The sequence below is a fragment of the Micrasema longulum genome, unplaced genomic scaffold (genome assembly GCF_059751315.1).
Source record: "Micrasema longulum isolate JH-2025_06_02 unplaced genomic scaffold, ASM5975131v1 h1tg001011l, whole genome shotgun sequence".
In the NCBI taxonomy this organism is placed as follows: domain Eukaryota; kingdom Metazoa; phylum Arthropoda; class Insecta; order Trichoptera; family Brachycentridae; genus Micrasema; species Micrasema longulum.
Window position 1 is genome coordinate 300,002 of NW_028278199.1, and position 27,280 is coordinate 327,281.

The 27,280-nt window shown below is 32.8% G+C and overlaps 1 protein-coding gene across 1 annotated transcript in view; it reads right to left on the reverse strand.

The window, feature by feature from the left end:
- Window positions 1-27,280, reverse strand: part of hiw (MYC binding protein highwire) — a 242,193-nt gene that overhangs the window by 210,400 nt on the left and 4,513 nt on the right. Inside the window, exons 2-19 of the mRNA XM_088232701.1 lie at window positions 24,719-24,850; window positions 23,616-23,829; window positions 22,488-22,634; window positions 21,089-21,301; window positions 20,003-20,326; window positions 19,584-19,748; window positions 18,242-18,469; window positions 16,159-16,413; window positions 15,163-15,315; window positions 13,657-13,762; window positions 12,328-12,457; window positions 10,188-10,294; window positions 7,943-8,343; window positions 5,889-6,078; window positions 5,012-5,420; window positions 3,247-3,422; window positions 2,445-2,629; window positions 583-1,305 (exon numbers count right to left, since the gene is read on the reverse strand). Coding sequence (XP_088088827.1) covers window positions 583-1,305; window positions 2,445-2,629; window positions 3,247-3,422; window positions 5,012-5,420; window positions 5,889-6,078; window positions 7,943-8,343; window positions 10,188-10,294; window positions 12,328-12,457; window positions 13,657-13,762; window positions 15,163-15,315; window positions 16,159-16,413; window positions 18,242-18,469; window positions 19,584-19,748; window positions 20,003-20,326; window positions 21,089-21,301; window positions 22,488-22,634; window positions 23,616-23,829; window positions 24,719-24,813 — 4,221 coding nt within the window. The 5' untranslated portion in view covers window positions 24,814-24,850. The remainder of the gene's footprint in view (window positions 1-582; window positions 1,306-2,444; window positions 2,630-3,246; window positions 3,423-5,011; window positions 5,421-5,888; window positions 6,079-7,942; window positions 8,344-10,187; window positions 10,295-12,327; window positions 12,458-13,656; window positions 13,763-15,162; window positions 15,316-16,158; window positions 16,414-18,241; window positions 18,470-19,583; window positions 19,749-20,002; window positions 20,327-21,088; window positions 21,302-22,487; window positions 22,635-23,615; window positions 23,830-24,718; window positions 24,851-27,280) is intronic.

Consider the following 27,280-nt stretch of genomic DNA (forward strand, 5'->3'; position numbering starts at 1 on the left):
TTTTAAGGTACTTGTTTATTTTATAGTAATTAAAAAACGAAATAAAAGATATGAAAAAAAAACAAAAAAATATTCCTTATATTATACAAGGGCAACAAAATATATAATACAAAAAATAGTTTTTTTTTTCGGTTATGATGTTATTCTGTAGTTTATCAACTTTATTTTTATAAAAATCATAAGTTGAGTTGCAAATGTAGTTTGAAATCATACTTCTGATGGTTCTAAAATACTGTTTGGAAGCATAGCAATATCCATCAGCCATTTTATTTGACCAATGACAGCCTTGAGATTTAAATTTTCAAAATGGCCGTGCCATACAAATATTAAGAAAGCTTTTTAATTTCGTGTTTCTATTAAAGCTAATTTATAAGTATCTTACAGTTTACGTTCAGTGAAAATAACATTTCTAACATGAAGACTCTCTTTGGCATTAGTGTAGCAGTTTTTGTTATTTTTCTCAAAAACACCAAAACGGGAGTTTGCTATCTTTGCTTCCAATGCCCTCGTATTATTGAATAACTACCTATTTCTAATTATATTATACATAATTTAAAAAAACAGAAACGGTATGTCAGTTACCTTCACATTGGAAAGTAATGAACAGAGTATTTTCCATTTCATTAAGGAAGTTGGGAACAATATGTGAAATAGCCTTTCGAAGGTTATGTGAACTTCATCCAAAATCCTATTGAAAAAGGTTTGAGCAACAGCTGCATGTTTTTCACCGATATACAGGGCATTGAATGGAATTTGGTTCTCTTCCAAGATCCCTATTAAAAGACATTTGATATCGTATATCCCCATTATCAGTTCTTCAGACTCAGGCAGGGGATTTTTCTTGACTCTAAGTGGATAGTAGAATACCAAATACTCTCGGGTCAACCTGAGAGAGTATAAACAAATGAGTGTATTTTTTTCCATATTTTTTTCAATAAACATTTTGCCTCTAGAACTTTTCGTGGACAACATGGCGCAATTTGATCGGAATTCGTTCCAACTCCACAGTAAAAGATTTCGTAGTTGGTTTAATCCCTCCCTTGTTATTTCCGTGCCGAAGTTGCGTGACAAGACATGGATGGGTTCGGTGTCTAAATTCAATTTGGAACTGTTCGGGCTCCCGGAAACTCTCTTGAAGAGGAGGTGAGGAATCTGCCCTGTGACTACATCGGTTCCATTAGTAGATTTCTTGGAACTTTTGAAATTGAATGTATAACCGCACGCTTGCTGGCGACGTCCTCCGGTGATCCCGCTGTCAGATGTAGGTCCGCTGATCAGCGCCCAAGCGACGTACCATCGATTCGCCTATCAAGAATTTAAAACATTCATTATTTTAAAAACTTTATATTTTTATTAACAAGATAAATTTCCAAGTTGAGAACGTGAAAAAGAACTAGAACTAAAGATGACTGTATTCAACTCGATGGTGACTCTAAGGTAAAAATCCTAAAAAAAACAAGTGGAGATTAGTCAGTCAAGCGGTGTACTGGTAAGTGGCTAGTGCATTTGCCTACGGGTTCGTTTGATGTGAAATATTTCAAATGGGTGGTTTTTCCCTGCGATATCGCATAGTCCATGAACCGACACTTGAGGTGAGGGGCGAACCGTGTATAGAAGCGATTATGCGCAGCTTACCATTATATTTGACTAACCATAATAATGTTTTATTGTAACTTTATTTACAGAAAAACAAATAAATAATTAACATTTGATTTAAATCATTTCCACCGTTTGTATTTTTATTCTATTATATAAATATAAATTTTAATAAAACGCGCCCAGCGCCTGCGGTGAGCCAAGAAACTAGCCGATTATTACAGCTTATTTTTTCATACAAATAAGTTTACGGTTGTTTAAGTTGTGCGGGCTTTTTCTCCTAGATTAAACTTACAGATTACACACATTTTTGATTATTGATTTGGAAAACAGTATTTCAAACATTATTTCTTAAGGAATATTTTTCTTTGAGATGGTACTTTTGACATAAGACCATAATTACTTTCATGCGTCATAATATTGTAGGACATATAGCGCTCTAAGCGAGCATTTTTAGCACTATTAATTACTATAACATTCGGCCAGTTGACATTTCAACTGAATGCCTAATATTGACTGAATTCATAGTGGTATTTTTTTATTTTTTTTTATCTATATAATATAATATATCACGAAGTTACATCGTTTGAGTTGATTTCATGGATGAGAGTTGTTGTATCGCACAGAACCACAGAAAAATATCATTTTATAGTATTTATTACTTTCATTATATTATGAACCTTTTATGTAGGTACAAATATATGATATTTTTTATAGCTTACCTGTAAATAAAATCACCATTCGCCACTGCTTGAGGTATGAGGCTAATCATCTCGCGTGACACAAAATATTCTATTTTATCTTTATTTTTAGTCAATCAAATAAGAAATTTTCTCAAAAATACTTACCCTTAATTTCAACGCCGTGTCAAAGTAAACTTTATAAACACTTTTTGATGGGCACTGGAAGGTTATTTCTTCGCTCTCAGCCATCAGTTCTCCGTCACCCTCTATATCCCCCCCTTCGAAGCCAATATCAAATATTTTTACTTTGGCAGTATACTCTCCCCGCCCCCCGTACAGCCCCAGTCCTCCTATGAACAATTAAATCAAAAATATTTATACTACGTCCTAATCTTTGAAGACAAGTACAGGATTTTATCTCTGAGTTTATCAATATCAAAAAATACTTCACCAGTGAAGGGAATATCTATCTATCCATTTAGCTTGTGACCTGTTATTGGCTGGTTTAAGTGATTCAGTGATCACGTCAAACACTATGTAGCCTAGACTTCCATATTCTCTCCGTAAAAATGTTCCCCATCTTCGTTTCTATATCTATCAAAAAAACTTTTTTTTTCGTATTTAGATAAGTTTAGCATCGCGACAGCCATTTTTTAAATTTTAAAGTGTGAAATTCATTTGAAAGTTTTATGTAATTTTACTCACAGATCCTTATTTAAAGAATGAAATCAGGGCCTCGATTACAATGAGAAGGTAACAGAACTACCTGCAATTGTCTTTAAAATAAAAACAGTTTTCAGTACGGAAATGTGTATATTTGTAGAAAAAATTTCAGTACCTACGTCGATGACGTGTAATCAAACATTTTTTTTTTAAATAAATTTATTTGAATATTAAATCTTTCATACAGAAAATTCAATTTTATTTTATGTAGAATGGCCCAGATAAAGATAGGGCACTTAATTACCTAAAATGATGTCTCCGTCCACCATGAATCGAATAGCCTCGGCATTATTAGGGTTGTATCCCCAGCTACCTCCGTTACCCGCCGAATCTGCGAAGCGATCCACAAAGTGATACTCATCACCTCGCCCAAATTTTGTATCCAAGGAATCCTGACATGGATCTTCAGATATAGTAAATCTAAAAGAAGTAAAATTTTCATTAACATTAATAATTTTACATTGAAAAATGACGTATTTTCATATAACAGCTCGAGACAGTGATTGATTTACTGGCCTACTGAACTATATATTTTTTTGTAACATGTAGGTTTTAGGTCAATCAAATCAGTAGTAAAAAAAAACTCTCATAATAACATTAATTTATTTATCGTATAATATATAATTACGCTTTTAAAAGTTCTAAAAGTTGTTTTTACTGTATACCTAGGGTAAATAACTCCGCTCTAAGACAAGACAGTCAAAATATAAAAACAATATCTATCTTTCATTTTTACTATTCTGTTTTCCATCTCTCAGCATATTTTAAATTACATTTTTACATATTTATTTAAAAATTATTTATTTGTAAATACGCATAAATATATTACACATATGTATAATTATAACATATTTTTTTAATATTCAATATATAACACAGTACACATAATATGTACGAAAGAATTTCTACATTACTTGTTCAAAACACACACAATATTATTCTTGTGTTGTACAATCTCTGTATTATTAATTCAAGTTTTTTCTGTTGCTAAGTCACATAATATCTTTAAAAAAATAGTTAATTAACATGATTTAGTTTTCCAAAACAATTTGATTTAAGATTGCATACGATAATCAAAGAAATTAACAAATTTTTATAAAATATGCAAAATCATAAAAATTATATATTTTCACATTGACATAAGTATTAAGGGCATAGTAATGACCGGCAAATATTTGATCGAATATATTTGTACTTAGAGGATAAATACCGGGAGTCCACTTTTCGCTCTTTTGAAATAAAAAATGCGGAAATTATTGCAATAAGCTATTTTATACATGATTAAAACATCGAAGTCCACTTTCGTTATAAAATACGCTTTTCAGTTGAAATAAAAATCTGTAGTCCACTTTATTTTTATGCAAAAAACATCAGTAGTTCCAGACACGATATTTTAATATGTTCTATTATTATCAAAATAATAATTATTTAACATTGAAAGTTCTTTATAAATTGAAATTATCTCATTTGGTTCAAAAGTTATAATGTTTTGGAAATAGCACAATCACAACCTTTTGTTTTTTTTAAACTTTGATTTCACTACATTTTTTAATATGTTATTACTTAATTTTTTCTATGTTTTTACTACATTTTTGACTATGTGTTTACTTCATTTTTTAATATGTTTTTACCACATTTTTCCTATGTTTTTACTACATTTTTTACTATGTTTTTACTCCATTTTTTACTATGTTTTTCACTTTGTCCACTACCTTTATAATTGTTTCTATAAATTGATAACTGTTTTTTACATATTTTTTTACTATTTTACATATTTTAACGGGGTTAATAACCCTAGTTAGAAAGTCAAAGCAACTTTGTATAAATTGTAATTTTGTCTACGTAATATAATATGATAATAAATAAATAAAAATACAACTATTTCCATAGAATTATTATTTATTGTTTTTATTAAATTATACATACATAATAAAGTTTTAAAATATTCCTATTTTATTACGAAACTAGGACTTATAAATAGATGTAGTCAAATAAATATTTTTTCTTACTTGAGTTTATCGGCGACGAAAATTTGTTCCAAACAAGCCAGCATATTGAGGGCAGCATGGTCTTGGGGTCCACTATTTCGTTCAACCTTAGAAAGGGCAAGTTCCTCATTCATTATATTGATTTTCTTCATCTCCGATCTGACTACAGGATTATCAGGGTGAAAGTTTACAGAGGGAAACTCCATACAACTGTGGTTGTAGAACACCGAACTGGAGATCAGAAGATTGTGGCAGATAATGCTTTTCGCTTCCGGATCGTACTGCCAAATCACATCGTAGGCGGGATCAGAGCACAACAGGCTTTTGCCAAAGCTTATATTAACATTAGAGTTAAATACCGACAGCTTGCCGTCTCCTTTATTCACCAGAAGCTGTTTAAATGAGTTATGTTCTCTTTTAGGTTGGATAACTGAAATTATAAATAAACCATAGAAATGTGCCTTTATGTTATTCTAAAATATTTATTCATTGATCTAGTACATTATATTTCTGTAAAAATATAATTTAAAGGACAGCTCGTCGATGTTTTGTTGTTTTAAGATAGTAGGACGATTTAAGATGGCGGTATACAGTCATGCGGCAACAATTCATCTGCTCACCCGATTCTACGCTAGTTTGAAGGGAATCTTCATGCATAATATGCTTAAAGCAGTCCTCATCAAAGTCGACTGGTCGTCCGGAATGCTCCATGTCTTTTAAGTCGAAATTACTATCTTACAAACTCGAAAACCGCCAAGGAGCTGTCCTTTCATTCATAGCATCATCCGACGTGGTGAGCTTTATATGCTTCTGAAGAAGTTCAGATCAAAAGGTCAGTTTTAAATTCTTAAATATTTTTATTTCATTTTACTTGTTGAACATTGGTAGCAATACTTACATAATGAGTGCTGATCCCCAGTTATGTGGGCAGACTGCAGAGTCTGTGTGTTAATGACAATCTCATCCAGCTTAACAAATGTCTCATCACCAGAAGCACCAATCCACTTGGCCTTACACCCCCTGGAAGGCCCGAAGTGAGCTATTGGGCTAGGTGTTAAGTTGTCACCTCTTCTCCCGAGTTGTCCTTTCTGGAATAATTTTAAATGCTAATTAATATAGGTGATTTGTTACTGCAGCATTTCATGGTCCCCAAACTGGCACTTGGGCTGCTATTCTAAACGTTCTGGCGGCCGTAGATAATGCTTTACATGCTAAATATGCGCTATAAAGGTGTTCTACACGGCCGTGAGAGCGTTCAGAATAGCAGCCCTGAAGTGCAAGAATGATCAGTTTACGTTTATGTAACAAATTGTCTAGGTATGATAACTAATTGTCTAGATATTATAACATATTGTCTAGATAATATTTTAATCCTACTCTTGAAAACATTGAAAGCAAAATTACTATGAAATTTTTTTTCCAAATTTTCTAAAACAAATTGGTTTGTAAATTCAGTTTCGTTGTAAAAAATGGATGTATTTATTTACAAGTATTCAAAACTAAAAAAAAATCAAACTTAATTTAGAGAGGTACCTCGACGACGGATACATTTTTTAAATATATAAATCTAGCCACCTGCAGGGCCTATTATCAGTCATTGATCTGATCATTGATTGGTAAACACTTTTCAAAATTCGTAAAAAAAAGAAATACATAAACATTAAATCATTATTAAAAATATGTGCCAATTATATTTTTTTTAAATTGCTTATCATACATTGTGTAAAGTCAAACTAGCTAATGACAGATCATTTTTTTGAATGTCTAGGCTTTCATATCCAATTCCCAAAACCGTTGCCTCTGTTGAGATTTATAGAGATGTTTAACCAAGCTTCCCGCCAAGGTAAAGAACTATACCAGTTTCGAGCAAAGAAGCAAACGGTTAAAGGACTTCCTCATTAAAAAACAGAACTTCAAAGTGTAAAGATGTGTTTAGCTTTATTTCTCCTTTTTTATTAATCACAGCGTTATTTTTTAAATTCTTAGTACTCATAGTTTTATTTTTGTGTTAATTTGATTTTTATGATAACTCGTGTTATTTTAATGTGTATTGCCACCTGAAACAGTCTTGTGCTACTCTGTAGGCATTAATTTGTCCCCGATAGTTTTGGTAATTCAGCGACTAAGCTCTTTATATTCTCGGTTGACGTCCACGCGACCTTGTCCCTTCGACACTTCCCAGGAGGATTTTTTCCAAACTATCAGAGTTTCCTCTGGAATATATCCAAAGAACTTCAGGATCCTTTTCTGGCACATGGGTCTTTATCTTATGTCTTGTTCCTGGAGTATAGATATCATTCGCCGCAAACACCATATTTTGAAAGCTTTGATTGTTTTCTTTTCACATTCTCTGTGTCCAACATTCTACACCATAAATGAACCCGAGCAAACCAAGACCTTCACTAGTCTCTTTTAGGTTATGCTGCGATTCTTTCAAATCTTCGCCAGCTGACTCACAGCACTTTTGGTAACTTTGGCATTTCGTAAATTAGTTTACACTGAAGATGGCTCCTGCAATGGTAGCCGAAATGAATTCAACGTACACGGGATAAGACGGTAAATATTGATAACAGTGAAGGTGATAATATACACACTTATTCCATAACCCCTTCTCAAAAATACTTTCCCTCTCTGTTATACAAACTTTTGATTATTTGAATACTTCTAAATAGTATTAAATTGAACTAACATTTTCTGCCTAGTGGTTTTATGGTTAGCATGTTTGCCTTCCATACATAAAGTTTAATCTCCCGATAAGGCTAACATGAAATACTTATTGAAAAGGTCTTTTTACACTGCAATATTTCATAGTCCATCAACTGGCACCTGAAGCATAATTTTGCGTTCATGTATTCACACCAATGACCGAGATACACTGCGATTGGTGTGCCATGCAAGGAGGGCCCTACGCTCTATTATTGGTAATGAATAAGAGAAAGGGGACGAACTTACGTTATTGTTACCGACTGTGTAGATTTCTCCGGAGTGTGTCAGTATGACGGAATGATTGGATCCAGCAGCTATTTGAATGGCTAGAGGCACCTTTATCCTCACTAAGGACGTTCTTATGTTGAGATCTCCCACACCCAGTTGTCCGTATTGGTTAGAACCAAAGCTATACACCTCCCCAGAAAGGGCAAGGAGTAAAGTGTGATGCAGGCCACAGGATATTTGGGCTATCCGCATTCCTCCGAGGTCTATTTGAGCCGGAGGAAGACAAGCAGCTCTCTGGGGTGAACCATCGTTGTCAGAAGATTCATCCGGGCCATCAGTCAGTAGTTGTTTACACTGTGAAGTATGACTCTTTCGTGATGCTTTGCTTGCAATTTCCTCTACAACAAGTGGAGGATGGCCTGGAAAATACAATTATACGAAATAGTTTCATAAAAACACTTATTTATGTAGCGCCACTTTTGAGAAAAAAAAACCTCAAGGGAGGTTTATCAAAGTTCAAATTTATTTATTTCTATTTATACAAAACACAATACGTTTTCTTGTGATTAATTTTCTTTAATGGGCGGACATCAGAGTATAATTGCATTTTTGTTCATTTTGCAAATTATATTAGAAAATTAATGTTCGTTGTGTCTACTTGCATCAATGGTATTAACCACTGTATTAACGGTACACGTTTACGACTACTCAAAACATAAATAAACAACTTTGTATTTTTAATTGAATCGGCATTCACTTCGTAACACTTCATTATAAATTATTATGATTTTTGGTTTAGATTCGATGACATTGTGAACGATATTCTGTGTTTATTATATTAGTTTTATATCACCCGTCGATGGGAGGAGTGCTCTCCCGAAACTATAGTTGTGTTCTTGTAAAATAATAAAATTGTGTAACACTGATAACAAAGTTTTATTTTCATAATAATTTAAACAACTTTGTGCCTATTAAACTTTGATTTTAATAAAATAAGTACGGCCTTTACAGTTTACAGTTTGTTTCATATTTTCAGTAGCTCAAATAGTAAAAGATGGTCCCAGTAATATAAGTAGACGCATTTAGTATAAATAGACTTATTTCTGTTTCATCTTTAATGGTTCAAGTAGTTTATCCGGAATATTTCTGTTATTTGTACAAATTACTCAAATGTGGTTACACAGATGAAATGCTCTGTAATTAATAACCCATTTGGCAAAATATAAGTTCCGAAGCTAAATAATTGAGTTCAAAATGATGTTTTTTTGCTCTCGTAAGTCTGTTGGTTCCTATAAGGCGGTCGCCCAGTACTGAATTCGCATGCGCAAATTAAGATCTTCAGCTTTGTGGAAGCAATTCTAACAAACCAATACATGTTTATTTTTCGTAAATTGTAAGTGTTGTATAACAAATTTAGCACTTAAATCGGTTGACATGATGGTATTATAATATATAAGAAATTATAGCAAAAAATAGCTTTTCAGTTTATTTCAAAGAACTGAATATTGCTTACTGTGTTATCAAGTAATTGATTCCTTAATCAAATACCTCATCGCACGCCCCTGTTGACTACGTGCAAAGTATCTGAGTAGCAAATTGTAACCTGCAACGGTTTAGTTACAAAGGCCACTGTACTCTGCAAAATGTTGTTCAGTACTAAAATGCTAAACAATGCATCAGCACACAAGGCGTTAAACACACAAAGTGTCAATGGCTGCTACCCCTCCCCCCCATATTCACCTGATCTAGCCTCCAGTGACTGCCGACTATTACCGAAACTCAAGGAGCTGCGAGGAAATAAATTATTGGACAACAACGATGACATGTGCTGTGTAGATGAATGGTTGGCAGGAGTCAGACAAATGTTCTACTAGGAAGCTATTGAAATGTTGGAGCATTGCTGAAAGAAGTGCATATAAGTCCAGTCCAGTGCAATAAAAAACAATTTATTTTTTCTTGCCCATTTTGAAATAGGTGGGTGGAGCATACAATCAACCCTCGTACTGTGATGATGGTTAAGGTGACGGTGTATTTTTTATTTACTTGTAAATATTTATAGTGACTGTTCTCACGAATAGCAGTTAGACATTACGAAGTTATGCACTAATATTTAACATTATTTGAAATGTTCGACCACAAAGTTAATGCTTTAAATATAAATAATAATACTTTATTAATTTAATATAATTCGAATATGGGCTTTAGATAAGGAAGAGAACAAGATTTTTTTTTTTAATTGTTGCAATTTTAGCGTATTACTTACTGCGGCTGTCCTTGGAGGTGGAAGGAGTAGGCGGCTGGTTTTCAGCACAAGTTCGACAAGCGCCGCACACTTCACACCCGCTGTCTCCCTCTCCACACCCACATACCCTAAAATCAAACACTGCCATTGTAAAATCCTGCTGTAAAATATTTTTCACCTTTACAAGGCATATTTGATAAAATGTATACATCATCATTATACTGAGAGTATTTTAATTTTATTGCGGAACAAACTGACTCATGACCGCTAAATACAAGTTATTTTATCTTAGAAAAAAATTGTATTGTAATTAAACAGTTTAGTGGTATTCATCTATTTTTGTTTTCTGTCAAACTAAGCTAAAAAAAATAAAAATTACTTTCATGTATCGTATTATCATCGCTACTATTTTGCACGATACATGAAAGTGTCGATAGATTTTATGAGGAACTAATCCATCGATACAAAGCAATGGATGTCATTCTTGGTGTTGTGCAGCCTAAAACTTTGTTTACGTCAACAGAAGAAGAACTTCGTGGTACAGTTCTAAATTTGTCAAACATCTATGATGAATTTTCTGATGAAGACATTATTTTGGAGATCGTCCCACGGCGGCGCGACTTGGAAGCCATCAGCATTTCTTGCCAAATGGCAGTCTAGTAGACTACCCTGCAGGTTCTGAGATTCATTGTAAAATGGGACTATTGAAAGTAGCTTTTCAAAATTAAAGTAATTAAATCGTATTTAAGATCAACTATGAGCCAAGCGCGAGTATCCAATTTCTCTATTTTGTCAATTGAAAGGGAAAGAAAAGTAAACTTTGACATGTTATTGAATATTTTAGTAAAATAAAATCGCGTAAGCACGTTTAGTAAGTATTTGTTGTTTTATTTTGGGGGGTGCTCATTTGAAAACCGCCTCGGGTGCCAACCCACGCTACGCCGCCACTGGGTTGATGAGTTCTGCTGACATTTAAAAGTAGATCCCCGTAGCGAAAAATACACTAAATGTTGAAAAAAATGGCTACCGATAGCCGTAAATCTATCACAACACATAAAAACCTTGTAATTGATTGGTTGATTATATAGATCTTGTGACGTAATTCAAAGTAGTTATTATTATTAAATGTTATTAAATATTTCTATATAACCACTTACCGACTTTTCTATGTCTACCAGTTTCGAGACGCACCCGTCTCTTCGTCAGGACACCAACTAATCCAACAAGCAAACCATCATGCACAACCCACTATACACCTTCACCGTAGTTGTTGCACAAAAATATAAAACCAACACGACGTGCATTTTAATAAGCACTTGCACTGATTAGGACAAACATGCACTGATTAAATTATGAAAATATTATCTTGTTTGAGAAATAATAAAAAAAGTAGAGGGGATGGAGGGAGGGCATAAGCTTAACAGGTTTTATAAGGTGACCATTACAGTGGAACATCGTATAAAGGACTATATTGGAAGTTTGTTTGATTATTTATCAAAGGAACATTATTTTTCAAAGCTTTCCTAATGTGAAATATTTCCTAATCCTAAAATAATAAAAATAATAATAATTCCCCAAAATTGTCCTAATCAGTGCATGTGCTTATTAAAATGCATGTCGTGTTGGTTTTATATTTTTATGCAACAACTATAATGAAGGTGTATAGCGGGTTTTGCATGTTGGTTTGGATGTTGGTTTGATTGATGTCCTGACGAAGAGACGGGTACGTCTCGAAACCGGTAGACATAGAAAAGGCGGTAAGTGGTTATATACAAATACTTAATAACATTTAGTAAAATGTTTGACCACAAAATTAATGCTTTAAATTTTAATAATATATTATTATAGTTATTGTTTTTATAAATTTTCATACATTTTTGAGAAACTTCGACGCACAATGAAATGCTCTAATTTTTACCGCGTGTAAGAAAACATTTTCCGATGAACGATAAATGAACATCCCTCATTCAAGCACTTTCTCATCTCGCACACCAGCATTTTTCTGTGTAGCATCATAACCGATCTAGACAAAAGTCCACTAGGGAATTAAGACAGGGAAGGCAAATCTACAAATTGAAATGCTACTTACATTTTAGTCATTGATAAAATCAAACAGATACTTATCAAGTACCAGAAGAAAAATAAAATCAGCAATACTTACTCTCCCGGTTCTCTAAAATTATTTTTTTTCGTGCACTTGGACAAGAATTCAGTGCAGCGTAGGCAGTGAGTACAGATCATGCATAGATCTTGCTTCCATTTGTGGGTTCCAGGAGGACAAATTTTGAGTTCTGTAATAAAATTGATTTATATTTAAATAAATCATTTCTATATTATAATAACTTGGGCAATATTTGATTTTGGTTGAGAGAGTGAGAGGAATTAGCTTGAAAAGAAATCCAGCCTCTTTTAAAACAATGCTATGCATGTAAATATGTGTCCTAATAATCTATGGATTGAGTCAATTTTTTGTCTTCATTATTTTACAACAAATTAGTCAATAATATATTTTCCTTATTTGTTTTCTCCTTTTTCCCCGTGCTGCACCGCAAACATTTCGTCACCATGGCTAAGCATATTATACTTTATGAATTAATTCTATAAATTAATTGAAAATCCCCACTACCCATATTTTTTATTAACCTTTCTTAATATGTCAAATTTACAATAGAGAATTTTGTCAAATTTATAATTGAGAATTTCCGCATATCAAAAATATTAATAGTGCATTTTTAAGATTAAAATATATAATCAATCCATAAAAAACAAGATTTCATTTGTAATTTTTAGGTTAAAAAACAAGCACATTCAAAACGGCTCACGAAAGTGATTACCTGAAAAGGTAATTCAAAATATTATTTAATGACTTAGTGTGTATTTTGTAGAAACTCCATATTATTATTTTAATATTCAACAAAATGTCATTCGTTTTATTTTTAAACACAATACCAAAAAATTTAAACTTCGGACAATTGTTTCGCCTTATTAGGGCATTTAAAAACTAATGTGGTTTAAATTATTTCACAATACATGTTAATAAATACTTACGTTAGTTTTTTTATATCATATTTTTTTCCAAAACAAAAATATAAGTATTATTATTATTATTGTTTGAAAATGCCCTAATAAGGCGAAACGATTGTCCGAATTTTTCGTTCTTGTGTTTAAAGATAAAATAAACTATTTAAAGTAGATTCAAATCAGTGTTTAAAAATCAAACTATGTGTAATTTAAACCACTTGAAAATTGATTCGACTTCGCAGGGAAAAAAATATTATAACAGTACCAGTGTAATTTTTGTCTTATTAAAAATAATTATAACAAACAAATGTGATACACTCCATTGGAATTTCAATGTATACATACTTATAAGCCAGTGTTCATCAAATACTCAACACAGGACTTTTAGTCCCATGGAGTTGGGACTTATATCTCAAACAATGTACAATAAACTTAGGTATGGAAATAAATAAATACGGAATTTACTCACTCGACTGAGTAGAAAATCGTCCGCATTGGCCCTTATTATTTATTCCAAATGTGTAAATCATTCCTTCACGAGACAACACAACAGCATGAGCCTTGCCCAAAGCAACCTATAAAAAAATTTGATCATAGCTGAGACTATTATTTCCTTTCTAAAATCTCTCATTCATGTACACAGTTTTTACAATTATAAATTATTGATTTTTTTCATCAAACGATATTTTTATATATTAGGTTTTAAGATAAAAAATATATTAAAAATGGTAAAAGTCATACATCTTCGAAAGGAAATTTTCTGCTTTACGAGATTTTGTATTCGCTTTTACGTTACAAATATGATTTAATTTGATTAGAAGCATTATTTATACCGTTTTCAGTTTGCGCTCAATCGAGGGACGGTAGGATGATTAAGGATGGCGATATACAGTCATGTCACTATAATTCTACAACCATTGCAGTTCTCAAAAGAAGAATCCTCGAGAAGAATAGTTGTGAATGGCTCTGCGAGAGAAAACAACCATCGGCGTCGTCTTTACAATAGGGAGCCATATGAAATTTACAGAGCGCCCGATTTAATCAACTCCATCAAGGTGGGGCTGGCTATATAATTAGAATGGACGGTAAAAACTCAATCAAACGCCTAACTATCTCTGTGCCACAAGGACGACGAAGACCAGGAAGGCCGAAAATGTGACGGAGGACGGCATCAGTGCGGATATGACATTGTCGAAAGTGACAAACTGGAGAGGAAGGACAGCAGACCGACAAGAGTGGAGGATACTCCTGGATTTAGCCAAGGCCTACCAAGGACTGTCGAGCTTATGATGATGATGGTGAATATAATTCATATGCTTAGCCAATTGTTTTGAAGAAGATCTTCATAATTAATATGGTTTTAGCGGTCCTCATTAAAGTCCACTGATCGTCTGGAATGCTCCATGTCTTTCAGGTTGAAATTGCCATCTTTGAAATGCAAAAACCATCGACAAGCTTTCCTTTCATTCATAGCATCCTGACTGTACACTGAAATATTTCGAGCAGCTGTGGCAGTTTTATTTCCTCGATTGAACGCGATAAAGCCGTGTAAAAAATGTTCACTTTGCATTGCAGTAAATTGTTTTTGTACTTTTGGTGCTCATTTTTAAATTTGGTAGAAACACCAGCTCAACTTATGTTTACACCTAAAATCTATACGAGAGGCAGACGGATGCAAACCCAGAATTTGATGAAATGACATTTCGATTTTAGTATCCAGTTTATGATCATGTCCATTGATTTTGAAGAAATGTAAGCCTTATAATGAAAGAACCAATGTATTAAAATACTGAAAATACAAATTAATGTTCTGAATTATTAGAAATCAGTCAAGTAGATTCTTTAGGCCATTGTTTAAAATTTGACGTTTGGAGATTCATCCGTCTGCCTCTGGGGTACAGATATTATGATTATAAAAATGTGTAATAGTCGTAATAAAAAATATGTTTATTAAATAGTAAATAAATTAAAATACCTTGTAGGCGTTAACATTTTGTAATCCAGTCACCGATCCATTGGGAGAGCAATGATGCGTGTCCTTCCCAAACATATATAAGGTTCCTCTCTTAGTGACGAAAGCGGAGGTACCATAGTTGCAGGCAATCGCAATAACCACGTCGTGTTCCATCTATAAGAGTAAAACAGCTTATTTACACATAATCTACAAACATTAAAAGAGTTAAACATATTTAATGTAAATTTTTTATCAAAACTGTTTTTGAAATCATCTATTGTTTTTTACTAACGTCGAGCAAATATAAAACAAATGGCAAAACATTTTTTATATTCCATTTCCCATAGCACTGTACTTCCTCATTGAAATAGTCAAAGTGAAATATTACAAGTTAAAGTAGGAGTAATGCATAAGAGGAGGATGAAGTATACAATATGTGTGTGTGAAATAGAACCAGAACCGTGGATGAGATTTTTCACTCAATAGCTACTGGTGGTTTAACTTAAGCTTGCGCGTTCAAAAAACTCACACTAACGCATTAAAAATCAACCGCATGTTGATTTAAAAAAAAACTTTTAATTAAATTTTAGATATTGATGTTATCGGGTGCAGTAAGGTCAATTCTATGTCCTGCTAAAAACAGCCAGACCGCTTTCATACAAAAAAATGTTTCAATCACCTTCTGAAAATGGTGTCCATCACAAAACGGTATTTCTCAATTTGCAGAAAACACCTACAGCACTAAAACAATCTTAACGAATTTTAAAAATCATTAAAACTGGTCAAATACTTAATATTTTTTTACTCAATAGTTTTTAATGTATAAAAAAACTAATAAATTCCATGTTTATCATTTGTTAAAGTCAAAAACATTTTAACTGTTGTGTAGATTTGGTTATTAACTCTTTTCAAATTTCATGCACCACTGGGTGCGGATAGGGGAATGTATGTTAAAATTACAAAATTAAAACAGTATGACATTGAAAAAGAAAACCATATAAAAGCAACTATAGTTACCTTTCCAAATAATTTATTCCGTATTTGTTTTGGTTGACGCCTTATCTTGGGAGTGTCCCCATCTTCGCCCCTCCTTGCGAGACCACTGAACATCACATGTCCATCCTCAGTCATCATGAGAGCATGTTGACCTTCATGTCCGACAGCCACCATGGTCACTTTCTGTCCTTTGCCCATCATCAGCTGCTTCCATCGGCAGATATGCTTCCAATTTGTTTTAAATGCATTTGATAATGCCCTTCCGTTATAAAACAGCTAAAAAATAGAGATGTCATATAATGTGCTGTAATATGCTCTGAATATATTGATGTATGGTTAGCTGGTACAAATCTGCTATTTTAAGATATTGGTGTTTCATATTTGAAACTGCTATTTTTTAATATTATACTAAACTAGCATTAAAACATAGTTTAGTAAATATACATATATGTTGATTGAAAAATTTAACTACTTACCAAGTTTATATTTAAAAACACAAAGTTTTCTTTGAGAAATGTCTCAAGTCTTGTAGATAATTATAATTGACATTATAAAACTGTTTAAAAAACGGAAAAAACAAATGCGATTTGGTCAATTCAACTGTAATGCTTCATAATAACGAGGTCATAATAACGATCTAAGTGAAAATCATCAAACACTTAGCCTCGCCCTTAACCATTGGTTTTCCCCTAAATTATGATTAATGTACATGCTATAGTTTATAAGATTATTTTTATTTTCTACTTAAGTACCTTGAATTATATAACAATATAAGGACATTCAACCCATCTAATCTTCACATTCGTTGGAAAATGCCCTAAAAAGGCAAAACAATTGTCACGAAATTTTTGTTTTTATATTTGTAAAAATACAATAAAGTGTTCAGTAGACTCAAATCAGTGTTTGATTTCTAATATTATAACTGTAAATACGGAGTTCTACAAAATACACACCAAATCAAATCAATCAATCAAAAAAATCATCATGATCGGTTTTTACGTTGATACAGGATGAAATCTGATCCGTAATTCCGCCATATTATGGAGGGACACTTACGGCCCTGCTTCGACAATGAGGCAGAGTGTAGTGTATTAGTGACTAAACTAGTTATGTGACGTGGGAGTGGGCGGAGCTACGAGGAACGTGGCGACCGGAAAAGTGCCGAGGGTAAATGACTCAGATTCAGCTCTTCTCAGGTATAGGACTTTTTTTTATATATATAAAACTCTCTACAATAACCATTTTCTTTTTGGCCGCTATAAAATTATTTCATCCATATTGTCAAACTTCAATTTCTTCCAACCAATCAATAAAAATTGTATTAAGTTATTTTTCAGTTCAACCTGGGCCCCTCGCGATGACTAACCAAACTAGTCCGAGAAGACCTGTTGCCTTCTGTGAATTGACCGGAGTCCTCACGTGCCGCCACACGCCGTTGCCTTGTACAATTATACAATTCTTTAAACGTGCTGACTGTATTTCATTGGGTGCCGTCCTCTTCTTTAAATTGATCCCGTATAAATGTGTTTGTTCTTTATTTTACGTAATTCGATGTTTAATAATCTGTGTGAAAATATTTTAATTTATTTTTTTATATTTCTTTTATAAAAATTTTAAATAGTATTTTTATGTTCGTAAATTGTTTATAACCTCTGTACAAGTTAAAGCCCTTTGAATAAATATATGAAGCAAAGTTACGTCGCATGCAAAAAATAAAAATCCACAAATGAACTACTCTTTACCCCCGCGAGAAGATTCAGAATAGAACCTCTGCTTTCACTTCAGCATAAGAAACCCGATCACTGGTGAAAATTATAATAAAAGTGGAATAAAACTAAAAACAGTATTTTAAATATTGTAATTGTTTGATGTGCGTTATCACATTTCTTTTTTTTTCTTTAATTGTCAACACCTTTGCCTTCTAACATGACAGATATGTATCTCATAGTTCATTTGTGAACTGTCAACTTGACATCTTGGACTAAAGATCATGATAAAGTAGGCAAATGTGGTTCTCAAGTGGCATCACCTGTCTGGTGACATTTATCAGCAAAGGTTGCTGCGAATTTACAAATCATCAAAGAATAAAGGGATTTTAGCTTACTTTTCCTGATGCCATGAGAACAAGTTTGAAGTCTTGTCCCGCAGTCATGTACATGGGTTCGTCATCCTGCCCCGCAGCAGTCAGCTCTACCGGAGTCTGAATACCATCAGCTCCCCCGAGAGTATACAATACACGGCGCCATAAGTTGAGGATTACCTTCCGAGTCACCACCACTTCTCGACTCTCACCAGTTCCTTGTAACTCGCACAACTTCAGAATTAAGCCCTCCTGGATAGAATAAATTTATTAAATGAGTTAAACATCTCAACAGAGGTAAATAACTTCTCAAAGAATACGGTAGTCTAGGCATACAACCAAAGTAAATAATCATGGATGTTTAGAATGTAAATAAATTTATTTATTTATTCATATTTTTTCACTTACAAAACATAATTAATGATAAAAATAATGTGACCTCACTGGGGTTAACCGTGCCGAGGACACTTAACAATATACTTTTTTTTTAAAAATATTTTTACATTTGAGAATAAACAAAGAAGACTAACTTAATACACAGAGATAATTAATAAAATGTTAAGACAGTTTGAAACACTACGTTTTTCTGTTTATAATTAATTTATGTACATCGTTATTATTTATATTACAAAACGCACAATGAAAGAACAAAAACCTAACACCGACAGGCGCAGTTGGTTAGACGGCTATCTGTGAAACTGGCGTCGCGGGTTCGATTCCCGCCAGTTGCAAGAAAAAAATCAAGAAAGATTTTTTTCTCAATTGGTCTGGGTGTTGTGGTGTATTTTTCATTACCTTCTTCCATATCCCCTCTATCCCACCTGCTGACAAGCCTCAAAATAGAGGCTTAGCGAGTTATTCCTTTAAAAAAAAAAAAAAACACAAGCTTTACACTTGTGGAGCAGTTGATTAAATATTGGTTTTGGCGAATGAAACAATCCATTTTACTTCTACCTAGCTCCACCATCTATTTTTTTATGACCTTTTTGAACATTTTCTCGTTACTAATTGTTTTAATAGATAGTGGACGTAGGTTATAGATTTTAATTGAATAATACTCAAAATATGTTCTTAAACTCAAAATGATTGTAAGAAAATGAACTATTGTGAGGTGATTGCCAATACTTTCTTTAAGACTTTGACAAAAATGGATATTATACATTGCATTTCAGATTTATGTTGAAAACAAATGGAAAGAACTCAAGGTGAGTTTTTCTAGGTTATTATACTGTGTGTCATTTACAGTCTTTTCCGATGTTTCAGATCACATTATAGCATCCATCATCAGGGTTGATCTCATCGACCCTCATCATGGACGCTTGATGAAAACTGATTATACACTTTAACATATATATCAATACAATACCTCTAGTGTTGAGCATATCACACAGATGTGAATATTATCCGCAAATGTATTTATCTGTCTTTCGTCCACTCCATTCCAATTCACCTGTACGGTATCAGTAGTCAGGTTATTTTTATCAACAATAAACCAAAACGATTGGCTTATTATTCTTGCGTACAGGGATTTCTGTAAAACACACTCAAATGTAATAATGTAAGCAGCATTGTTCAGTTTTGTGTCAGCACATTTCGAGTGAATAAATAAAATAATACGTATATCAACATAGATGGTAAAATATTTTTGCTAAGGCGATTTGGAGGTCTAAGCATTTAAATATTAAAGGGGAACTTGAGGAGGTTACATATTTCTGTCTCTATTGAGATCTTGCTGTAATCTACGTTGTACTAATTTAAAATACAGTTAATAACATGATTTGTTACCTTATGGTGCAAAAGTCTCACGAGAGGATTGCCACCAAATGCGTCTGGGTTATGAACGTAAACATAGGCCTTGATAGTACCACCAAACCCGGAGCCAATCTTCATTAAGCCAATATTTGTATAGAGAAACAAGAAAATTCCGTCTGATAGCAGACAGTAAACCACTATTCCAGGCTTCTCGCTTTTGTTCACGGGCTGGGGTAAGTCAAAGCTAAATACTTTGTGTTGAATTGTAATTCCGCTATTTAGCCAGTAGCAGAATGTGGCAGATCCCATAATGTAGTTTTGAACCAATCTTTGGAATGTGATGATGTTTTTAGGGACCTGTAAAAATATATGATCAGGCCTTGCTTTCTCATTTCTTACTGAAAATATCGTCAATATTTTGCCGCAATTTATTTTTAAAATTCTAAAGGTGAAACAGCACTTAGAAAAGTTAGACTTAGAAACACTCAGAAACAGCTATTTGTAGAAACAAACATTACAATATACTTCAAATATTGTTAAGTAATCAACTGGTCAAAAAAGGGAAAAAAAATTTGCAGGCGTTGCCTTGTAGGTTAAATAATTTTGATGAGTTGTTTTACTTCACAAATATTGATAGGAGAATTGAAGCAATATGGATGTTCAAACATAGACGGATTGGTGAATGTTGGTTGATCGGTGAAGGCATTAAAATCTCACTTAATACTAACGGTTTCATATTTTTATTATGTCTTTTATATCTTTTACATATTCAATTCACAATAAAATAGTATTTTTCGTGATTTTTTAATTGCATTATGTTGGCATTATTTTTTTAATCATGCTCAGTACAGATAATTAATAAAATGCTAATTTACAATATTTCAAAAGAAAATTAGGCTTATATGAGAAGCACTCTGCATGAAATCACTTTTTGCATAATTATTTTGAAATCAATAGAAGCTTTTTATATTCTCACTGGAACCTGTACCTATATGGAAAGACAAGTAGTACCTCAAATAAGCACAGAATTAACGGAAATTCGAAAGGTGGACGATGAATGACTTTGTCTCAAGTTTTACACCATGTGAAAATTAACATAATAATGTTATATGCATTTACCATGATGTTGGATTCTTCATGGGCGTTAGGTGACATAATACAGCGACTGATGGCTGTAAGGAGCTGAGTGGTATTGCCACGAGATACCGACAAAGCCAATAGGCAAGAACTCGCTATGGCAGGAAGGCTGGTTCCATCAGAGATTGCGGGTGGATCATTGGGCATACGTTCACAACTTAACTGCAGCAACATCTCAAATAGTTTATCCAAAACCTGTTAATACATAAACTTTTATATAATTTTTTGCTACTCAATGCTTTTAGCAACCAGCAATTTTATTACTAACATTGGGACATATATTATTTAAATTAGCGATTTAAAAAAAATCATTTGACACTGTCAATAAATACCGGGGAACGGCGTGGCTTCAGACATGGCAGGGGAAGTCGGACAGTGGTACATCGTTTCGCTTCAAGGTAATCTGTAGGGAGGGGGTAACGCGAATCACAGTCCTCTTGCGTCAGTATGCTCGCAACGGCATGTCGCTACGCGGGTTGTTTTATTATAATAATAGCGGCACTACCGTGTCTCTGCCAATTTTGAATTTTTGTTAAGTGTTCAACAAACCAGTACAATATAATTGTATTTATTTTGATTAATTGGTTTGATCTATAGAGTTCTATTCGTTAAATGAATATAAAATAAATATAAAAATGTCGTATTTTGCGAGGTGAAGTAAACATGCCGCGAATATACAAACGGAAGGTTGGAGGACGACCATATCAGCAATATGATTCACAAAATATTGAAAAAGCTATTTTGGAAGTACGGGACAAAAACTTATCTGTTTGAGATGCAGCTGCCAAGTTTTCAGTGCCCAAAGTATTTAGATTACTACATTTAAATGGTTTTAATTACTGTTTTAATCAAATATACAAGTGCCTATTTAAAAAAAATAAATTATTTCTCACTTTTTTCAACCCCTCGTGTGTTACACACAACATCATTTAAACAAAAAACTAATATTTTGGTCACTTAGTGTATGTTGTCCTCGGAACTTTAATTTAATTGAATACAGAGAGAATTTTATAGTCGTCCGAAGTCACCACGCTTGTAGTGGCGACTCCGGACACTTTTCGGAAACCAGAAAATACAAAAATAACACATATCTGATAGTGGTAATGTGCTTCACATGTACTTAACAGATTGACTTGATTATTTTATTTTTTAAAAAATTATTTTGTCGACGCGAATCTTCATAAACTTAAAATATATACGAAAAAGTGCCCGGAGCCACCAGGTTCCCCAGTACTGTTTATGGGTCGTTCAATAAAAAATATTGACATATTTAATGTGTGGATATCATGGATCAAAATATTATAAAAAATGTCAGGAAAATCTTCAATAGTGTACATACAGCAAAGTTTTTATAATCTTTTAAAGCTGTATTTGTACTTACCTCAGAAGCTTCTTTTGCCAGTTCTTCTGGTTTGTAACCTTCCAAAACTTCCAAGAGTGAAAATAAAGTTCTTTTACAAATATCAGGATTTGTTGTACCAACTTCAAATATCAGAGAAAATAATGATACAAGACCAATATTAACTACCTGGAAATTAAAATGAAAAATCATAATAAGCCGTAAACGTGATATTAATAAATATGTTATAATATATTATATACTATTTACAAAAAACACAGCTCATGAAGTTATACTAGTGTTTAGGTGATTATTGATTTATCTATTATTTTATATAAATACTACAATAAGAAATATTGTGTAATATCTGTTTTTAACATAATGTATTTTTTTTTTCTATTATTTTCTTTATTCAATTATGGATTCCTTAGGGTTATTTTGCTTATTCGATACATTCCTTTAATAAAAATTACTTGGGACTGTAATTCAAGTAAGTTTAAAACTACATATTGGTCACTATAAGATGCGTGGTAAGAGTAGTAAGGGTAGAGTAACCAGACTGTCAACATAAAAACCCGAGTGATTAAGATTTTAATGGGTATAAACAATGAACAATAATGCTATCAGAATAATAAACGTAAACGGTATTTTTCCCACTGAACCCCGTTTAAGTTTCGGTCGCATAAATATTTTTTAATTTTTTAATTATGATCTTTATTTTTTTATTATGTTTATCCCTCCATTTTTCTGATATATAAAGAGGATTTAGAAGATATGTTATTTCTAAGGTGAGAATGTGAAATGTGAAATGAGAATCGCGATTCAGTAGCGTCAATATTCCCTCCTGTTTCTGAGTTACTGGATGATATTTTTTCTTCTTCATTCCCTTTCCGCACATAATGGTTCATAGGGCACTGTATTGGTACACCAATCGCAGCGTATCTTGATCAATTTTCTTACATAGTGGAAAGATGATCAATCTTACGCTTCAGGTCCCAGTCCAGGGACTATGAAATATTCTGGTGTTATAATGCCGTTTTAAATAAATATTTCACATCAACCATATCGGGACTGAAACCTCTTGCATGGCAGGCAAACGCGCTGACCGCTATCATTAAAATGATAGTTTTTGGTATATGAGAAAGAATTAGCTATTAAAGAGTATTGTACCGGTGGTAAGGTTTCAATATTATGAACTGGAGGAATGTGTTCTTCTGCTTCAATTTCGTCCCCGGTGGTCATAAGTGTATGGAAGTGTGAATTCCATGAGTCCAAAACTGCTAGGCGAACTGATGAGAAAACACTAAAGTGTGAAGGGTTTCTAGAAATATTAGGAGGATCCTCCAATAAGTTCCTGGTTTCATCGTTCTGCCTTCTGTTCCTCCTGGAAAATGTTTATAGTTTATTAATAAAAAAAACAACAATACAAATAAACAATATTAATAAAAAGATATTGCTTTAATCAAACCGTTCCTTGACAAGTCAGATGCAGACTTATGCAAAAATATTTTTAGTCAATAGTTGAATTGCTTACAGCGGGTACAGCCCTCATAGGCAAAAAGGCAGCTTTTTGACAAAATAAGTTAAATGTAAATGAAACTACAAGAAATTTAGAACCATTTGTTACAAAACAAAAAGCAGTAAAAAAATATTTCAGTACAAAAACGAAATAATGTTTCTGAAAGTTTCCAGTTTATAAGCAAAAACACAGTGTAGATACGATACAAACTGGTTGTCTGCTTAGGAACAGCATTTCAAATATCCGCAACAATATATTATTATTTTGATACTCAGAGTAATAATTTACTAGAGAAACCTTTTAGCTCTATTGTATAAAACAAACGCATTCCAAATTTTTGGTTTAGAGTTAGTTTAACAACAAATGTGTAACGGACGGTTTCGGTTTGCACTTGCAATTCTCGACCTAAATACCTTCGGTCCGTTATATTGCTGTAAACTGTAGCTTACTTCGTGGTTGATAATCATAGAATAGTTTTTGCCTGTATGGGCCACTGTATTACCTAGTAGCGTATTATTACTCTAAGTGTTGATAAAAAAACAATCGTACGCTAAAAACAATAACTTTTTAAGGGAGCTGATTAAGGAAGTTACTTTAATTTGTCATAATTTTTAAGTTGTTTACTAAAATTGTTGAAAAAATTATGTTTTAAATATACTGTAGTTTATGTATTTGCCATAAATATATTTCAGCAGAGCTTGGGCAGAATTGTTCGGTGTACTGTGGCAACTATAATGTATTATTTCAATATTACCTGTCAGTTATTACGGTGAGTAGAGCATTGTGAAAAAGCTTTTTATAGTTCTTTCTCTCCGGATACTCGGTATAAAACACAAGTTCGTGAGCCATATTTAGATGCTATGGATCCATTCAAAATGTACGATCTCTGTAAAAATAACACAAAAAATTCTTATGAAGACGCATCTTTGACCAATGTACGAATTCTTTAATTTATTATGCACTAGAACTCCAACTATCCGAACTCCGACTATCCAAATCGCTGATTATCCGAATCACTTTCGGAATTTCAGAAAAAAAAAATTAACACGAAAACGTACTGCGATTAGCAAAATAATGATTAAGTGGTGGTTTTTGCAGCAACGTTCCATGGGAAACTCAATCTCAGGTCCTATTCTTAGTGAAAAAGCTAAGATTTTAACTCAGAAGCTTGGTTGTTCACCATTTAAAGCGAGTAACTGCTGGCTAAATTTTAAGTCGAGACACGGGGTCCGTTAAATTTTAAAAAATAGTTTTTTTTTCCCATTTTTAACATACAGTAATTTATTAAAATAGACCCTTTTTCGGAAAAAAATCCAACTATCTGAATGGGGTCCGGTCCCAATTTATTCGGATAATTGGAGTTCTACTACACTTCCAGTAAAAAAAAAGCACTTTGGCGCGCTTATTGCTAAATGCAACATCTTCCAGCCAATCAAATATCGAAACAAAAATTGGTCAAAGTTTTTACTTATGTTTTTTTAACTATATAAATACAGATATGTGTTTTCAAATTACAGCTGTTTTTTAGTGTGCAGACAGAACTTGAACATCGCACCCTAAGTGTAAAACAGTAGTATTTTCAAATACCAGATATGGGAGTTTGAAAATCACACATTGCTTGGAAAAATTTGTTTTTTAAATGTGTTTTACCTTTTTTATGGGTTATTGAATTAAAAGTTACTTCCTTTTTGCACTTTAAAGTTTGTGACCAATGCAATTGTTTTGTATTTAAATCTCGAAAATAAGAAATTTGCGCTTATTTCATTTTTACACTCACAGTGCGACATTTAAACTTAATATAAATATTCATATTATGTGATGAGGAATGTGGAACCAGTTTGGGAGGAGACGAGGTGCTGGATAATGTGGTATTGTCGAGGAATGGGAAGTGATAGACCATGATCAAAAAGGTAAATGAAATTCTCAGCAAGATATTTTGTTAAAGATCCTACAATATCGTCGGGTTTCTGGCACAAGTTGGTAGCTACATTTTACTAGTTGTGAGATATTGCACTTTTATATTTAAAAGCTCACCCCAAGTCAATAATTTAAATAAAACTGCAAGCTGAATATTATTTTTAAAAAATGTATTTATAAAATACGAAATATTATTATTTTCTTTTTAAATAAAGATTATTTGATGCCGTTTATGAAGACATCTCATTTTTCGAAAATTTGTAGTCACCAACTTGTGCCAGAAACTTGACGATATAGAGCACTGTTTTTCGACCTGCGGGTCGCGACCCGCTTAATCTAACCTTAATGTTTATTTAACTTTTGCATTGCTCGTGACTGCGTTGGAGGGGGCGGGGGGGGGGAGTCGCGTATTAAAAAAAACTGAAAAACACTGGTATAGAGATACCTATACAGTGTGTGCATAAAACCCTGTCATAAAAAATAAAAATAAAAAATATCAATAAATCAAATGATTGCTTACTTCTGCAGGGCAGAAACGAGAAGGGGGAGGGAGGAGTCTGATACTGCGCCGCACTCCCCTCACTTCTCTCCTGCAGAAGTAAGCAACCATTTGTTTTTTTTAATATTTTATTTTTTCAAAAATCTTTGTCTATTTTATTAAATATGCTAATATGTCTTCTTGTCCATACTGATCATTGTGGTTTCGGATGACAGGGTTTAAATAACACCTGTATATGATTTTTAGCTAATACACAATATTATCATGTTTACATATATTGTTACAGGGTAATATCAGAGATTAATTAATTAAATTTGTGGATAACTTGAAAACTACAAATTACGAAATTAAAACACAGATCAATAATATTTAGTGTAGATATGTTAATTACTGGATTTCACCTCCATGGACTTTATTAAAATTAAAATAATTATAACAGATATGGGGAACATTTTTTTGAATGTTACACAGGGTGAAAAGTGGTCACTTAAACCAGAATTTGACAGGTCACATGCCATGTAATACCTATGATTCCGTATGCTATTCTCAAAAGTTTCTCCATCTCGGTTGCAATTTTATGATGGCAGTAACAAAATATTGTTTGATTGTTGAAAAAAAATTTTTTTTATGTTGATGTATTTTTATTTAATAATATCTATTTACTATGGGATATTAATCTGTTTGAAAATTAAATTTAACAATTGAACATTCAAAATATTTTCCTATATTATGATATCATAGCTAACATAATGTTTCCAAATTAATTATATTATATTATATATTTCCAAATAAAATAGTCAGAGTAGGATATGATGTGTGCGTGTAATGGTGTTCAAAATCTCTTTATTTCGCAAAGTACAGTAGAACTCCGTTTATCCGAACTCCAGTCATCCGGATTAC